Source organism: Carcharodon carcharias, chromosome 3 (assembly GCF_017639515.1).
Source record: "Carcharodon carcharias isolate sCarCar2 chromosome 3, sCarCar2.pri, whole genome shotgun sequence".
Taxonomy (NCBI): domain Eukaryota; kingdom Metazoa; phylum Chordata; class Chondrichthyes; order Lamniformes; family Lamnidae; genus Carcharodon; species Carcharodon carcharias.
Genome location: NC_054469.1, coordinates 187859663 through 187879010, shown reverse-complemented (window position 1 = coordinate 187879010; position 19348 = coordinate 187859663). Strand labels below are relative to the sequence as shown.

The 19348-nt window shown below is 41.1% G+C and overlaps 1 protein-coding gene across 1 annotated transcript in view; it reads right to left on the bottom strand.

Moving 5' to 3' along the window:
• The window catches only part of cap2 (cyclase associated actin cytoskeleton regulatory protein 2), a 255092-nt gene that overhangs the window by 196694 nt on the left and 39050 nt on the right, over positions 1 to 19348 (bottom strand). Inside the window, exon 3 of the mRNA XM_041185141.1 lies at positions 16763 to 16869. Within this exon, the coding sequence (XP_041041075.1) occupies positions 16763 to 16869 (107 nt within the window). The remainder of the gene's footprint in view (positions 1 to 16762; positions 16870 to 19348) is intronic.

Here is a 19348-nt window from a genome sequence, read left to right as displayed (position 1 = left end):
GTTCTCCAGGTTGCATCAGAGTTCACAAATTTCCTTGCTCTTTTCACAACGATGTTCCAACAGTTTGTCAGTCTTGTTTTTTAATTCAGCATTCAACCAACTGTTCAGATTCATCAGCAATTCCTTTTCCTGTTCATAGCATTTTCACAATACTTAAGAGAATTCTGATACTTCTACAAGTTTATTATTTAGATGCTTCAAGTTCTCATCCAAGTGTTCTACTTCCTGTGACCAACACTCCAGTGTTCTCACCAGTTCTCGTTTTTCATTAGCAAACTTATTTTTCGTTGGTGAAAGTTGGTTCTCTACACAGATCAGCCTTTCCTTCAATTGCTCATTATCAGCAATAAGCTTCTCATGTTTGGCCATAGTAACTTTGGGGAGTTTGACAAGATTAGCATGATCAAGCAACAGCTACAACACAGTTGTCAGCATGTTGTCATCCACACTGGCCAAATCATTACCCAATATAAAATCTATCCCTTCACTAGGTAATCTAGGAAGGATTGCCACAGTAACAATTTAGTTCACTAAGTCACTTCGTAAATTGACTTTATGCAAAGGGACAGGTTCATAAATCCCATGAACACCGTCTATTATACTTTTTTCATAATCAAACCTTCTGGAACACAAAATGTATCATCAGCCACAATCAACGACCAACCCATTGACTCTCAAAATATTAATTTGTTTATCTGTTTTGTTGGAGGAGTAAAGGAACATTTCTCCCTTAGAGGCAAAATCTCCACTAACCCGAATCAATATCAGTATTCAAGGAAAAGTCTCCTTCCTTAACTATCCTGAGCTGCATTCCCCTTTCTAGTAAGTTTTGAGGGAACACTTTTCACTGGTACCATTGCCACTGTTTCAATGCTCATTTCATTTTCTGGTAAAAGTTTTTCTAAAGACTTCTTAAGCATCCCTATTACTGCCACTGGCTTACCATTCAGCTTCCAACAATCAGCTTTGAGATGCCCAGCCTTATGGCAATAAAAGCACACTGGTTTCACTACATCAGTTTTATCTCAATACTATCATTTAGGAAGAGCTTCTGCCCTTCTCCCTAAAGCTAGATTTCTTCCCAATACTCCAGTTTCCCTGTGGGTCCACAAATGGAGATCTGCTGCCCCTAGCTGCCTATGTGATATTTCAAACCCATCTGCAAGAACCACTGCTTCCCGCTTCCAGGTGTGACCTAATAGCTATTGGATTGCTGTTTTGAAATTCCTCCAGTATTATGAGCTCTCTCACATTCTCAAAAGTTTGTTCTAACTTCAGTGATCGAAACTACCTTTCAAACAACATTTATTTCTCCCTAGCAAATTCTACAAATGTTTCATTTAGTCTTTTCGTTAAGTCCAAATTTCAACTGATGTGCTTCAGGTACAAGCTTGTATGCATTAAGTGCTACAGTTTTAACTACCTCATAATCTGAGGATTGTTCTGCCGAAAGGCTAATCCATAATCCTCCTGACCAAAATACTTTGCAAAGTGAGAGTCCATGTGTCCTTTGGCCACTAAATTTGTAGCCACCTTTTCAAACAAGCTAAAATGTCTCTCAACTCCATGTTCAGTGAATTCAGGCAATAAGCAAAAACTCTTTGTTATATAAAAGCTCAGAGTGGGACTCAATTCCTCATCGGAACTACTAGACTCTTTCATCCCATAACCTAGGCTCTTCTCTAGCCAATTCATGCTGTCTGATTTCGTTCTCTCTTTGAAACTCAAGCTTTTGTATTTCAATTTATTTTTCAAGTTCAAATTTTTGCTTTTCTCTACCTCTTTCCATCTCAAACTGCTTCATCTGCAATTGAATTCTAGCCAACTCAAGTTGTGTTATACCTGTGTCAAGCTTTTCTTCTTCTAATTCTAAATGCTATGCTATTATCACAATTATGTCTGCTTTCTTAGCTCCTACTTTTAACTCTAACTTCAACTTTAATGCTAATGTGATTAATCTAACCTTTGTTAATTGCTGCAAATCTCTTAGATAAATCTTCCCTCTCCAGAGAAATTGCAATTGACAAAGCCATTCCGATTTTCAATCAGTATAATAAAATTCACTGTGGAAATCTTACCAACCCTAACCTCAGCAAGTACTAGCACTCGTATATCTCCCAATGTATGTTATGACCCTGGACCAGACCCCCAAGTTTTTGGTGCAATCTGGTTAGGGACCAATAACTTTTTGTTTAAAGGGGACAAAGTTTGAGATTCAATACACTTGCTAAGAGAATACAGCCACAAAATTCCACAGGTTTTGAACAAACAAAAATTAACTTTACTGTACAAATTCAGAAAGACAAAACATTTACAATATCTATCTTATATTCTAATATTCAGGGTTAATATGAGGTCCTTGTGAATTAACAGGTGGTTGAACACATCATGGACAGATGTAACCAAGATAGGTTGTTTCTCAACAACCACCCAGACGTCAGTAACAATGAGTCAACTAATCTTGCTGTAACTTTCTCTCTCTCACAAGGGATTCAAGTCTTCGCTTTTGAAGATCTCACCTTGGCATTCTCTCCAAAAGTCACTCCAACTCTGACAGACTCAACGATAGCCCACCTCACAGGGTTTCAATTGCATCTCCTAAGACTCCACTTCCCTGGATGCCTGAGTCTGCATTCCAGCGCCAACTCACAAACACATCTTCAGCTCTTTGGCCACACCGAGCAGAATACTACTGCTCCAAAGGATTACCTTTAACCAAATGGCCTGTAGCACGGAATCACCAACATTCTGCTGCCTTTTTGATTGCCGGGGATTCCACTGAGCCCTTTTCAATTGTCAGGACTTCTCCTGAGCCTTCTCCACGTCAGCCAACTGCTGTCCTTTTTCTGCTTAGAACCTCTTTCTCTGCTCCACTTACTTCTCAACTGGGGCTTCTCCCTGTACCCTGCCTGGGACTTCCTTTTGGGAAGTCTCCCTGACCCTGTCTGGGATTCTTCTCAATTATGGCACTCCTGGAGGGTCACATGATCCCATTTTCATGCCATTTCATTTTTTTTTAAAATCTTCATGCAGGCGCCCTGAGAACTTCAAAGCACTGTACTGGCACATGTAAAGTCTGTTCCCGGTCTGCACATGAGCAGAAACTCCTGAGGCATGCTCGGAGTTGTAGTTCGTAGCCTCCTGATGACAAGCTAAGTCTGGATCTCATAACATGGCACCCACTGAAGCAAGGTCAGACCCGCTTTCTGTCCGGCCACTGGAAGTTTTGCCGCCTTCACAGAATGGGGTCCAAACCCACAAGCCCCTGACCCAGAGGTCAGAGTGGACCACAAAGCCAAGCTTTACACCCAAAGCAGTATTTTCCTCATGGCCTTTGGGACCCCACCTTAATGGTCAAATTGGATCAGAAGCCCTCAATGTGTGAGGAATAGGTTGTGATTTTCCCTAATTGGATAATAAGTGACCAGAGAGAGGGCTCACTGCCCGATTATGGATGGTCAGTAAGAGGCCCTACTGAAGACCCTCCAGCTGACAAACAGCAGAAGCTGGCCTTTCCAATTAAGTGAGAGAGAAAGGCACCTGCTCTCCAGCTTATTAATATTTAAACTTTAAAAAAAATAGCCTCAGCAGCCTGAGCACTATGGTTCATGGGGGTGGGGGTGGGAGAGGGGATGGGGTCGTGGTGGATGAGGGGGTTTGGAGGGAGAACCCCTCTACAGGGCAGCCTGTGGCTGCGGCCACAGCCAAAGTCAGGCAGGCAGGGAAGCCTCTAAGTCTAAGTCTGTCTGGCTTCCCAGTTTTCTGTCAGTACCCCCGGATGACTACGCTGTTCATTGACACTTTGGGGGAAATGTGGAAACAGACTGGAAAATTCCAATTGGCCTCTGCCAGTAGGCAATAATAGGTCTTTAAGGGGCTCACTTGGCTAACCACGACTTGCAGATTGGTGGGCCCTGCCACCCAGCCCCTATCTATCCCGCCTCTGGGAAAATGGTCCAGGGGGCAGGATGGAACCAGGGAACTGAATTTCCGTGCCCACCCATCTCCCTGCCTCGCCCATTAGGGCCCCAAAAACCTAGCCCTTCATTTATTCGTGAGTGGATCTGACTCTCACTTTGCTCAGGACAAAGTTAGGATCTAGAAAAACAATGCATTGCACAGCACAAAAGACTGAGTATATACTTGTACTGCAGAGGATTTCGACACCAACAGAAGCTCCAAACAAAAAAGAGAAATCACAAGGTTAGGTAAGAAAGAAGAAGCCAAGGTTGGGGGAAAGGGGATGGGGTGCTCAGCAAGTTTTGGAAATAATAACATAAGGGAGATGCGAGGTCAGGTAATCAACCTGATGGTGCTGAGAACTCCTAAACTGATGATACTGAAGAGAAAAGAGAATCTAGAGAAAAAAAGAAAGTGGAAATGGGGGAAAAGAATCCAGACTTTCCCACATGCTTTTGCTCTGGTTCAAATTGCTTCTGATGGGATTTTCTTTTTTCCGTAGTAAGTACATGCATGTACATTTAAATATTATTTTGATCATCACATTCATTTACTAAAGTAGCAGTCAATAGCACTTCACAAACCTGGATGCTTTTCCACAGGCACATTTGTTATGCACCAGATAATCTCCCCAACTGGCTGCAACATGTGGCTTGGTAGAGTAGGGAGCTTATGTAATGCTGTCTGGCAGAGCCAGATTTCAGATCCCATCTGGCAATTACACATCCATCTATTAATAAAGGGACAGTCAACACAGAGGGGCAAAGAACTGCATGATGGCCATCCCATGATCCCATGTAACACAACTTTGCCTACACTGGAGTAACTGAATCCACACAACATCAGAAATGCTTGCATACAAACCTGCAAAGATGTTGAGGGAATCTGTATTTTAAAATCCGGTTTGTATGTTTTGAGGCCGACCCTGCTTCAGGCCTGAAGCAGAGTCCTGGTTGAGGGGTGTGAATGGATTGATCTGCAGTGCATGAAAATGCAAATATGTGACCTGGTGTGCAGCATGAAAGCTAGCTCAAGTGGTGAGATTCGAAGGAACGGCCATGGTTTCTGCTCAGCACAGCTGGGGAGCTTCGGCACAAAAAAGCCCACAAGCAGCGGTTGTCTGCTGGGCACAACTGGGGTTTGGGGGCATGGACAAAGTCCAAGAGCAGCAGTTTCAGGAGGGGGTGGTTAGCTGCCATCCTTGGCAGCAGTGCAGCTGGGGAGCTGGCACATGCCTGTGTATAGCTGCTGGAATGCAGCATGGCCAACAGAGTGAGCAGCAGTCTCAGAAGCAGAAGGTTGGCGTAGCTGGAAAAGAAGACCACAAAGGTTGAATATGGGAACAGATCTGAGAGAGATCTGGGATAGTGAGCCTTTTGGGTGAGACTTGCACCCATGGAACTCAGTTGGAGCAAAGCTGCTGTCAGTTGGAGGCCAGACGAGCTCCTGGATGGCTAGGAGCTAAAATTCCTTGTGAGGAAAACAGTTTGAAGGCTTTATGACTTTCAGTGATCCCTACTATTGGGGTAGGCTAGTGAAAAAGATTGTGGGATCTGACTTCGCTGTGTCTGCCATTTGGTGTGCAGTTTGTAGTTTGTGTTCAACCACAGTTTGCATGTTAATTCATGTTTATCTCAAGTTAATTCTAAGATGTTAAACTATAGAACAGATAATATTTAGTATTTGCTTTGTTGACTCTTGTATAGTAAAAAAAATCTTCTGTTTCTTTAAAACCCTGGAATCTTGTGACATTATTCTTCATACAATACTTGGGATTTCAAATTTTATCTGCTTTACAACAAAAGTTACTGGTCCCTAACCAGATTGTAACAATATAGATATGATATTCTAGAAGATGAGGCAACTACTTATGATGGAGGGGACTTTTGTTTCAAGAAACACTGAACCATGTGAGGGTTTTCACCATTTTCATTCAGTTTCTTTCTCTGCCACAGCCACAAATGACCTTCTCTTAGAAAACTTGCACAAGGTCTGCATTCTAATTGATGGCTGCAAATCTGCAGATTTAAGCAAATTTAGGGGATCAGAATGTTTCTCAAGCAGTTATGAAGCTCTGAAAGAGAATCCCCACAAAAGCAGTAATGGCATGTCAATTAACTTTAAAAATTGGTAAAATTCCTCTCCAGTCCACTCAGATGATCAAAATTAGTCTGGGAGATCAAAGAGATTATGAGGGCCAGTATTCATACAGAGTTGGTGAAATACTTGGTGGAACACTGGTCCTTCTGGGACCACAGGAATGCACCAATGAGAGCAACTGGTCTGAGGTGAGTATGTACGATGCAAGGTTGGAAATTGAATATAATTAGGGAGAATCTTTGTACGTAACTGTAGAAGGAATAGACTCAAATGATATCAAATGTCCTTTTCTCTTTCATACTCTACAGGTTCATGATCAGGTAAAAAAAGACACATTCACTTTGGAATATCAGTTCTGCATTTTTATGTGTAACAACTGACAAACCTCAAAATAAATAAATGTTTTAGCATGATTTAAACATATAACAATTCTCAAATAGGATGTCCCATGTGCAGCATCCATGAAACATTTATTCGGCATACTCAATTTTTAGCTCCATGCATCACATTTAGTGTATTTTAAAATAAAGTGGAATTATTTGTACTCCTTTTAGGGGATGCAGCTTTCCACTCCCATTTCAACTAGTGGGTTCAACATCCAATATGCTGGTGCTAAATGGTATACATCAACATAGCAGTATTTCTTGGCATTGGTAGGTTGCTGATTAAACTACATGGCCATGTTCTGGTAGATAGGCTTGCACTTTGAATGTGCATTCATTGTGTTCAAGACATGAATCCAGCCTCCTCCTATAATTCAAAATCACTTCAAATCACTGACTAATTCAAAGTGAACTGCACTATAAAAACCTTCAGTGCTGTTTTACTCCAAATGCTTAAGTTTTGCATAACCAGACAATTCATTCTTTTAAGAACAGGGCCAGAACAATCACATCAAATGCAAGCCCCATTCAGATCGAACTTTCTGCACTAGCTTCTTTTCAAGGTAGCAGAACTTCTTTAAGAATACGAATTCTGAATGGGAGCATCCAGACTTTACAACATTGCTTGGGAAAGGAGTAATTCGAAGCAATAGGACTGGCATGAGAGAGGATTGCATATTGGTGCTATTGAATAATGCAAATTGGCAAAGTGTTAAGTATTTGGTCTCCTCAATATCCTAATGGCTACTGTAATAGCTGAGAAATTGACTCATCTGTGAGCCAAGACAAGTTTCCAAAATGAAAGAAAGCAGGCATTCAGCATATACAATTCTATATAACGACCATAACAAAATCTGGCAGCAACATTATCATCTGAACTAAACTTGAAAAATATTTGTTAGTGTTTGAGGAAAATAGCTAAACACCAGTTTCCTTATTCAGAGATTACTCATGATCTTCAACTGAACCATCAGTTAATCACCCCAAAAACATAATTAATCACAGAGCTATCATCATGAGTGATCATCAGCCTGAAACATTGAGCAAAATTGAATGCCTTCCTGGACGGCAAGTTTGAAGGTGGGGGAGCATTTAATTGGGTGGGAGAGTGTGGGGTGGGGACCCCATCGCATTCTGACCAATTGAGTCCTGGACAGGAAGGCTCATGGGTGCTTTCCTGCACAGACAATAATTCAGGCCCTTAACTGGAATGCAACCATTGATAAGTAGGGGAGTCACCACGTGGAAAGCCTGAGAAGCAAAACCTGTTGGGTTTGCTTGCAGGCTTCTGAGGTGGAAAAGTGGGATCCCTCATTCAAAGGCACTCAATGCCTGATCGAGGCACCTGGCATCAGAAAGGAGAGACCCACTGAGAGCTAAGCCCCTGCCCTTTTGTCCACATCCCCCTCCCCATGACCCCCATTCCACCTTCACTCACCTGTGGCCTCTGGTGAGGGCAAATTGTGAGCAATTTTGGGCCCCGTATCTCAGGAAGGGTGTGTTGGCCCTGGAGAGGGTCCAGAGGAGATTCACGAGAATGATCCCAGGAATGAAAGACTTAACATATGAGGAACACTTGAGGACTCTGGGTCTATACTCGATGGAGTTTAGAAGGATGGCGGGGGGGATCTGATTGAAACTTACAGAATACTGAAAGGCCTGGATAGAGTGGACGTGGGGAAGATGTTTCCATTAGTAGGAGAGACTAGGACCCGAGGGCACAGCCTCAGAGTAAAGGGAAGACCTTTTAGAACAGAGATGAGGAGAAACTTCTTTAGACAGAGAGTGGTGAATCTATGGAATTCATTGCCACAGAAGGCTGTGGAGGCCAGGTCATTGAGTGTATTTAAGACCGAGATAGATAGGTTCTTGATTGGTAAGGGGATCAAAGGTTACGGGGAGAAGATGGGAGAATGGTGTTGAGAAACTTATCAGCCATGATTGAATGGCGGAGCAGAATCGATGGGCCGAAAGGCGTAATTTCTGCTCCTGTGTCTTATGGTCTTATGGCAGGACCAGCAGAAGCCATCGCCCCCAGTGGCACTGACGGGCATTGGAGGTCTGTCAGCCTCCGATTGGCTGGGAGCTCTCAGAGGCTGGGATTTCCATCCCTGGGGCCCCAAATCCCAAGGAAGGATTACACTGACCAATTAAGGGCCTGACGGGCACTCAATTCCAGCAGGCCTTCCCAAATGGAAGCAATGCGGGGCTTCTGCCAGTTTTCCACCCAGCGGGAGTGTCCCCAGTTGCCAATATCAAATTCCGCCCATTAACTCTGCACAGATACTGCCTGACCTGCTGAATATTTACAATGACATTTTCTGTTTTCATTTCAAATTTCAGATTTCCAGCATCCACAATATTTTGCTTTTGTGTCTTTGAAGTACACTGAAGAATAGTCACTGTTATAATCTAGGAAATGCAGCAGGCAATTTGCACACAGTGAGGTCATGCCGAAACAACACGCCTCTGACCAGATAACTTGATTCTAAGGTGACTTCAGTTGATAGATAAACATTGACCAGCACAACAGGGAGAACTCTCCTGCTCTTCTTCAGATAGAGCCATCAGGACAGACAGGGTCATGATTTAACATCACATCCAAAAAGATGGCATTTCCAACAGTGTAGCACTTCCTCAGCCCTGCGTGAACCATCAGCAGAGATTTTGTGCTCAAGTCCTAGGAGTAGGACTTAAACCCACAAGCTTCTGACTCTCAGACAGGAGTGCTATCAACTGAGCTACAGCTAAATCACAAATGGAAGAATTATTAGCCAGTTCTAAAAATAAACACACTAAAATTTCAAGCTACTTTTTTTTAAACAAAATTAAAATTTTTCAGAAATATTTTTAATTCCATGAGGTCTTCCATTTGAGAAAATGAGCAACTGCAGGCAGCTGAGGCTGTGAGTACCCTTCAGATTTGGCTACATTCCTTGAAAGGACTTTGACTACACTTATGCTTTTCTGTGTTTGCAAAGAAAGGGTGAGGCTAACTATGGACCAAAAAGGAAATTTATGCACGGTGGAAAGGGACATGGCCGAAATGCTAAATGAGCGCATTACATCTGCCTCTACCAAGGAAGATGCTGCCAAAGTCATGATGAAAGAAGAGGTAATTGAGACACAGAATGGGCAAAAATTTAATAAAGAGGAGATATTGGAAAGGTTGCCTGTACTTAAAGTTGATAAGTCACCAAGACCAGATAAGACCCATCCGAGGGTAGTGAGGGAAGTGAGGGAAGCAACGGCTATGACCTTCTGTTCCTCCTTAGATTGTTGGAGCCAGAGGACTGGAGAATTGCAAATGTTACTCTCTTTTTTCAACAAGTGTGTAAGGATAAGCCCAGCAACTACAAGCCAGTCAGTTTAACCTTGGTAGGAAAATATTAGAAATAATAATCCAGAATAATACTAACAGTAACTTGAATAAGTGTGGATTAATTAGGGAAAGCCAGCAGAGATTTGCTGAGGACAAAAAGTGTTTAATTTGATTAAGTTTTTTGAGGTGGCAACAGAGGGGGTTGATAAGAGGAATGGGGTTGATGTTCTGTACATGGGTTTCCAAAAAAATATTTTGTAAAATGCCACATAAATGGCTTGTCAGCAAAGTGGAAGCCCTTGGAATAAAAGGGATAGTGTCAGCATAGATATGAAGTTGGCTGAATAACAGGAAACAGTGAGTAGTGGAGGTTCATTTTTTTCCCTAAACGGAAAAAGGTATAGAGGTGCTTCTCAGGAGCTAGTCCTAGTATCACTGCTTTTCACAATTTATATTAATGACCGAGATTTGGGTTTACAGGCCCAATTTCAAAATTTGCAGATGACTCAAAACTTCAAAGTATAGTGAACGGTGAGGAGGATAGTGATAGACTTCAAGAGGACATGGACAGGTGGCAGATGAAATTTAAAGCTGAGAAGTGTGAAGTGATACATATCCCTTTTGTCCCTATCTCTCTCTTAATCCGATCTACTGCCCCCTCTCTTTACTTTGCTTACTGTACTTGATTTCTCAATAATTCACCCTCCATCTCTGTCATTCCTCTGATTCTTTCTCCATGCTTAAATCTCACTGGTTAAGGAGATACATTGATAGTTCACAAAAGTCCCAGTGGCATCAGAAACTTGCAAGGCGCGGCCCAAAAAATATTTTGAGTTTATGGGTGCAGAAAAATGTCTAACAGCACATGCCGTGAGATTCCCTACTCCAGCAAGAGCTGGACCATGATGTTTACGTCCAAGATCTACAACATAGCATATAATGAAGATCAATATTAATAAATGTATTTAATGCTTTTTTTGAAAAAAACAGGTTGTGCACAACTGACATTTATATAGCTTAACTAACATAGTACAATGTTCTTAAATGCTTCACAGGAGATGAAATCAGACAAAAACTGACACCAAGCCAAAGCAGGAGGCATTGCAGAAGCAAGTTACAAAAAACTTAGTCAAATCGTTAGGTTTAAGGAACATCTTAAAAGAGGGGTGGAGAGGTTTAGGGAGATTATAGTGCATTCGCTCTAACAACTCAGATTGCAACAGCAAATATTTTAACTAGAAAGCAAATGATCTAATGTCGAGATTTGCGCTTCTGCTCAGTTGCATTGTTTTCTCAGCACAATTCACTATAAATTGGCCGAACTAGTGCAAAAAATTGCAGAATTTCAAATGCTAATTAATTTCTAGCGCAAACTGAGTTTGGCTAAAAACAAGTGTTAAAACACTGCATCAGGAGTTGCCCTCCCATCAAATTGGCCATGCCCCCTGGTCCAACTTAATGTGGCTTTTCACTAATTGTCTGCTTGAGGTTGAACAGGTTCTTAAAATCAAGCTTTTGCTGGCGCAAGGGTACTAATAGGCATACATTTTAAAGCCTTTTAAAGCTGTTTTTCACTTTACTAAGAAACTGATTACAGTTCACTATGGTAACTAGAAAATGGTTCTGTAATAATTGATGATGACTTTCAATTAGGTTACTCACAGTTCACTGACTAAAAATGCTTATCTTTTGTGATAAACCCATTTTAAGTGTGAATGATTGGAAGTATTAATTGACTGCACTTGGTTACCACACTTAAATGCATGGTTTTGTTTTTTTTTCAAAAATTATGTTCTAAAATGTTGCCCGTTTGTGCTGGTTCATGGTAGGTTATACATTTGGCATAATACAAATGAGTTTGTGAATAAAATGAAACATGTGGAAACCAAAAAGGACACTCCTCAGAAGCAGTGCCATTGAGAGCAATATTGTGCGCAGTTCGCTGACTGTACCCAAATGGAAACAGCAGGCCCACTTATTTGGGAATCACCGCCCCATTTATGTCATCAATTTTCCATCAGCCCAGATAGAAAAGGAGGATTAAACTGCAAACTAAGCCGGCAGACACATGTTGGGACTAATTGGAGACAATATAAGAACAAGTTTGATTCCCTGCAAAATAACCATCTCTATTTTGCTAATACTGCAAGCAAAATATTGTTATGGGCATTCCAATGTGTCAAGGATTTATTGCACAGAACTTGCGAATAACTAGATGTAACTTCAATCCATAATGTGCTATTTGTGATTGGCTAATGGAGCTGTAATCCTGGAATTTTTCAAGAGTACAGCAGATTTACACTTGATAATGGATGCTGTTGGTGGTCAGGCAGCAGGCACAGTAGCCAATGACACTGCTTGTAAACAAAACAAAAAGTGGGCTGGCTGAAAGTTTTCCAGGGTAGGAGCTGGAGATCTTTGAACAGGAAACCACATTCAGACTATTACAGCTGCAACGTCACACACAACACCTGACTATTTCACAGTAATTGTACAGCAAACATCTGAATGAGTTGCGATAGGCGCAAAACTACATCCCAAAAAAACGACATAATAGAATCATAAAGGAAACCCAACTGAAACATATTGGGCTGGACTTTCGTATCGGGCTTGGGAAACAGGAGTCAGGCCATTTCCTGACTTAGTAAACCCGAGTCCATCATCTCTGCCCGTACCTGCTGTATTTTGTCTCCTGGAAGCATGGGAAAATAAGGTTCAGATTTCCCAACTCCTGAAGCAGTATTGGAGGAGTGTAAGCGCCAAGGCGGGTTGTTTATAAAGCCTGCCTCAGTTCACTGGAAATCAGCCCAGCTCTTCAACATCATTTTTATGGCCCTTAACCCTCACCTTCCCCACCTACTCTCATGCCTCCTCATTTCCCCATGCCCCATCCATATCCCCTCATATCTCCATGCCTCCTCATAGCCCTGTGCCCTCTCCATGCTCCCACGTATCCCTTTGCCTTTTCATAGCCACTCATCCAGTATCCACTATGTACAGTCCTCAGGAATTATGTAATGGAAATGGGAATCCTTTGAAATGGAGATGAAAAAATTATACCTCTAACAATATTAGAGCTATAACTCTAAAATCAGGCTTTCATACTGAAATCAAAAACTCCAGGCACAATGAAATTAACTAAAATCCCCTCAAGTGGTCATTCAGTAGTAAAAATGCAAAGCTATTCAGTATTCACATCAAAGACTGATAATCCTTCACTAAACTCAGCTATAAAACTGTGCTAACAATCCCCACTGAGACAAGTGTTTATTTAACTTTTGAAACTCAGCCAAACATTCATAATGGGCTCATCTGTCAAAAACAAACTTCTGCAACTGAAGACAATGGAGCCTACTGAAACTGGAGAAAACAGACACTTGGTTTTTCTAAGCTACATCAAGCAAAGAAGTCCAAGAGGCAGCTGTTTTGTCCCCCCAGAAAGTGAAAGATAAAATCCACTAAGAATGGAGAAGAGGCCAATAAAAAAACTAAAGTCGACTTGCTACAAGGATGTAAAGTTGGAAACATAAACAAAAAATACATGAGAAAATGATTAAAATTTATCTATATAATAGCAATTTATTTAAAATATTGCAGATCTTTAAGTAATATTTTCCATGGGAGATTAATGTTCCATGAAAAGTTTCAGGCTTGAATTCAATATGCTTTCGGCTGAAAAGGTTAAGCAAGGTAGTGGATGGCAATTCCTAGCATGCACCGTTATGACAACCAGATGAGTTACGCGGAAAATATGCTTGCAGTTACTGTTTGTAACTGAATCCATGTATCGCTTCATTGTCCAATTTTGCAAAATCACAGGGATGCCATTCTTTTTAAATAAAAGCATCAAAACTATTTGGAAAATGGTTTTATATGAAACACCAAAAATATTTAATGCAAGAACTGCAACTTTTTCCTGAGTTAACTTCCCAAAAATTGGTAATATATTTAAGGGGATGATTATTTAACAAATGCAACTAGCTACGTGCATGACAAATAAATGCTTTATTTTGAATGACTGAATCCATTCTACAATGTATTTGGTATTAATCTATTTTATTCTGTATTCCAAAAATTATACAACCTGCATTTTGTTTATACTTATTTCAGAACATGAACAGAAAACCTGAAACAAATATTATCAGGGGAAATTATGGAAGCATTGTACTGTAATTCAAGTTGGAAGGTGGTTCAGAAAACAATTCCTGGAATTAAAGATATTTATTTAACTTTTTAATATCATTAAATGAAAGAAAAATGGGAGATACCCATTTGATATCCTTAGTAAAGGGCTTCCTAACACTGTGAGACATGCAGAGATTAATCCAGATAAGTAGAATATTGGAGGGGTAATTTGTTTATCTAGCAGCAGGCGATAAGGAATACTTTTGTCATTTTCAACAAGCCAAAAAATCCTTACTTCACCGTTTCCATGCAAAAGCTCTCAAAACTTCTTTCCAAGCTCTTCAGGTGGTGATGCAAATCTATCTTCTTTATAACAGCATAACCTCTGACCCACCATGAAAAATGTTGCAGTAAATCTGATCATTTGTTAATTTTCACCAGAGCATAGTCTTGCTTCTTCTCTGGCTTTCTTCAAGCCTCCTTCCATTGATGTCTCAATGCTATCCACCCATCCAATTTTTTTCTGCTTCTGCTTTTTCTGTTTTTACCCTCAATTCCTTCTTCATTTGTGCCAGGACAGGTCTTTGTTTCCAATGTCCATACTTGGCTATCTGTCTCTCTCTTAACTATACTTAGCAACTCTTCTGATTCCTGAACTTCGACTCTTGATCTAACCCACTCATTTGTCTTTTTGTCCATCCAGCTAATTCTGAGCATCTTCTGGCATACCCACATTACAAAAGCTGTTACCTTCCTCTCATCCTCCTTCTTCACAGGCCAGCTCTCACATCCATAGAATACAACACTCCACACTAGTGATGGTACTAGATGTTTTTCATCTTCATGCTGATGCTTTTGGACTTCCCAGATACTACTTAACTCACTGGTCACACCTCTTGCCATATCTAATCTAACCTGGATTTCATTCTTGGATGTAATTTTGGTGTTTATCATCACACCAAGGCACTTGAACTAGCTATATATCCAGAATAAAAATGGCATACTTACGTGCACATTTGTTCTTTACATCACTGCTGTGTCAAACATGTTGCAATTAATTACATGAAAAGTTCTTGCAGTTAATATTTCTTTCAACAGTCATTCAAAAATAAAAGCCCATTTATTGATTTGAAACATGCAGAGAAACTACCCAAAATCAGAAAATACCTCATTAACCCAAGACTCAATACCAGGACCAATAACTTAAACTTGACAATCATAGCAGGAGGGAAGAAAATGCAAGACATTTTACCTTGAATTTGGATATATAACCTGAAGAGAAATTAATCTCTTGCTGGCCTCAGCCATACTGTTTTGCCATTAAAATATTCAACTATTGTAGATCAAAGACTCGGTTTAATTAACAATTGGACTCTGTGTCCTTAAAGGAACATGGTGCCATTTCAACAGCAGGAAAATGTATTGTGCATTATTTAACATTTTTGCCTCTATAAAACAGCACATAAAATGTATGTAACACTATTGGGGTCTGCTAGCATATACAAGTGCAGCATCCAGTGCAGGCATTTATTACAGATGCAAAACTTTATTATTTACAGAAAAAAGTCAGACATTTTGCGCTAGAGTCTGAAATTTACATTTAACACAGTGAACTCTAAGTGACTTGAGGAATTTACAAGTAGCTGCTCTTGACTGGATTCCTTAAGGAAGTTACAGTATCCTTAAAAGTATAGGTCAGGAGAACAGCTAAGCATCACAGCCATGCTCCGGACCCTAGAATAATATGAGCAAAGTTACTGCAGGTTCTCTAAGCACAAAGTAGCCTTTGTTTTTTTTTCTCTGTGATATAACTAAGCTCACCGTTTTCCACATAAGAGTAGTACAGCACAGCAATTACATAGAATACACTATAGCCTCATGTTATGACTGATCTCCAGGGAACAAGGTGTCCATCTTTAAACTACTTGTTCTACCTCTAAGTTCACCTACGACTGAGTTCGTTTGGATTTCAAGCTTATTCCTGAACTTACAACTGCCCTTTGCTTGGCCTAAATAGCCAAGTGGTTATGGTACTGGGTTTGTAACCCCAAGATCAAGAGTTCAAATCTCACAATGGCAAACTATGAAACAATGTAACTTCATCTGAAACAGATGGAAACGTGTTTGTACTTGAAAGAGTTACAACTGCCCTTCACCCAGCGGTTTTAATGTCTCCCTTACAACTACAAAGCTTTTCCAGCTGCATTTTCCTTACCTTTCAGTGCATACGATTCACCTGTTATCCAAAAAGTTAATTCTCCCCATATGATCCATGAGATCAATTAACAAGATTATTAATGCACAGCTCAGTTCAATTCAGTTCACAAGTCACTTAGGTTAGTCTTGGATTCATGGATTATATCATCAGCTTAGATATTACTGTTGCTAATATTAATGTGCGAATGTTCATGCAAGATCCCTTTGTCTGTTATTTTAACAAACAGATACTGGATCAATTTGGGAAGAGGTTATTAGAGTGGAAGAAGGTTTGCGTTGAGTATAAACACCAGCTTAGACCAATTGGGCCAAACAGCCTGTTTCTGCAGATTCTATGTAAATGGGTCAAATGGTCCACCAGGTCACATCAGTTCTTTCAATGTGTAATTAAGTCTGTAAAGAATGAAGTGGGTAAACTAACAAGACTTTATAAGGAAAACAGATAATACCCATCAATAAACAGGACAAATTACTGAAAGATCACACATTTGTAACAAGTCTATGAATCAACCTTAGACTAAACAAAATATAGTGGAATCTCATCTCACTGATGATCAATACGACTGGAACAAACGTTGTTTACTAATATAATCATGTCAAGTACATATTCAACTCAATGTCAGCCTCCTAGAGGAGAGCAGCGTTGTCTACTTACATGTTCCTCCACATCCTCCCCAAGGATCTTGCTGTGCTTCACAAAGTCTGCAACAGCACCCGTCAGCACAACATCGAAAGCTTCCACATATGGTGCCAGATCTTGAACTAAAAAAAAATATAAAATAAAATTCAATCTCAATTGCTTTCTACTGAAGAAAAATAAAACCATTTGAAATATCTAAATTGAGCTTGGGAGCTTTGGTGTAGTAGAACTACCAATGAGCTTCACTTCTCATTTCTACCTTCACCATCTATGATTTCATTCACATCTCCTGACCCTTCCTTTATTATCTGCACTTTCCTTTCATTCCTTTCCATAAGTCCATACTATCAATATTGGTCAAGGACAATTAAAACATATGCACACAACATAATAGCTCAAACATCAATGATACTTAAAGGGCGAGATGTCTCGCAAATTAAAAACAAACACATGAAGAAAGCGTACCTTTTTCCTGGATCAAGGTAAAGCACACACTTTTAGAGAGGTACATTTTGACCGGAAAATTATCAAGAAGTTGTTTATTTATGTAACAGAGACATTGAAAGAGGTTTAATGTAGACACAAATCCCCAAGAAAATCAGAGGTGTAATCAAAATAATGGTTGCTTAGCTAAGTACGGTGATATTGGAAAGAACCACCACAATCTTGGTCAAAAAGATGGGTTATAAGGAATGTGATAAAGTGGAGGTAGCAAGGTGGAAAGGTTTGGGAGGAGGTCCAGAACATGGAGCCTAGGCTGCTGAAGGCACAGCCACTACAGTTGAGTTATAAGGCTGGATAGAGAGGGACAAAGCCATAAATGAGAGTTCTAAATCTGAGACATTGAGGATCGGCAGCCAATGCAAGTCAGTGAGGGCAGCGTGATGGGCAAGCGGGAATGGGTACATGGAGCAGAGTTTTGGATGAGCTGAAGTCCACACAGCCAAGAGAACATTGCAATTGTCTATTACAAGGAATAAGAGAAGTAGGAGTGGAGGCGGGCAATACCACAGTGAAAATCAGTCATCTTTGTGACAGAGACAATATGATGCTGGGAGTTCAACACAGGATCAAGACTACACAGTTGTTGCGAAAAGCTTGGTTCAACCCAAGACAGTACCTGACATGAAGGATGGAACTAGTAGCAAGGCTATGGCGTTAATCATCAGCAGGCTATGGCCCAGATCTTCCAATCTCTGGATGGTCAGAGACTGAACATGTCCCGGAAGACACGTGACAGGGCTCTCAAAGTCCCAACACAGGGACTCTGTGGAATTGGCAGGAAGTTTGAACTTCCAATGGACAATTCTACTCCAAAAAAACTCCAACTCTGAGTCAGAATCAGAGACTGCCGACAGTTCAGGCTTACTTACCTGGATAGTTACCCAGGAAATTTTAGATAGATTAAAACCTAGTCTAACACCTGGGTGACTACAGAACTGAGCCCCAATCACTCGCCCTGACCTCCCCGATTGCCCCTTGATGCACCAACTCCCCAACCCCCCCGAATCCCCCTTCAATCCCCCCTCGACTCGACCTGACTAGCCCCCACCAGCCGACACCCTTGACCCAACCTGACTAGCCCTCACAACTCAACTCCCCTCCTGACTACCCCCCTCCCCCAATGACTCCCTCGGACTGGACTTGACCAGTCCCACACTACCCCTCCTACCCGTAGAACCCAACCCCATGACCCAAATCCCTCCTGGCCCCCCCCAACCTGACCTGTCTGGACCTGACAAAGCCTCCCAACTCAACCCGACTACCCCCAACCTACCTACCCATTCACCCACCTACCATCCTACCCCTTTACCCATATATGTTACTCACCCTACCCCTCCCCAACACCACCACCACACCGCCCCCCCCCCCACCCCACACCACCCCCCAACCCTCCCTATTCCCTTACACACTTTTCTCCATAGCTTTTCAGAGAAGCTTTGCAACATTTAAACACTTTACTTACAGAATATGGCAGCTAGTGCCTTAAAAAGGGGGCATAATTACTGCGCAGATACTCTCTGCCGCTTCCTCTGAGGATTCCTGAGCTGAGTGAGCGCTGCAGGATCCTCCATCGGAAGATTGTCCTAAAACAATCAAAAGGTAACTGTGCATTTTTCTGTGTGTTCAGAGTTGGAAATAGGGGTTCCAACCCTGAACGGTATATATATAGTGCTACACAGCCAATAAAGTATTTAGACAAAAGCACACAAGATCCCACAAGGTTAAGTAGAGTGGTTTATCATCTCAATCACTCGTCTTTATTTCCTTCCCCAGCCTCCTTTCTTTTTCATTATTGACCTATGCTGCTAGTGATACTTTGAGCCATGGTTCTGTTCTAGTTCAGATATCCTGAAATGAATTGTCGTTATTGTCCCATGATGTTTATTCAGTACACTAAGTGCTAAAAGAAAAAAGGAGGAAAACAAAAAGGGGAAAACGAAGAAACATGAGGGAGGGAAAAATGAAAAGAAAAAAAGCTTGCAAATACATGGTGCCTTTCAAGATCGTAGGGTTGCCTTTCCAATCAATAAAGTAACCTTGAAGTATAGGCACTGTTGTAACACAGGAAACACAACAGCCAAATTACACACAAGATCA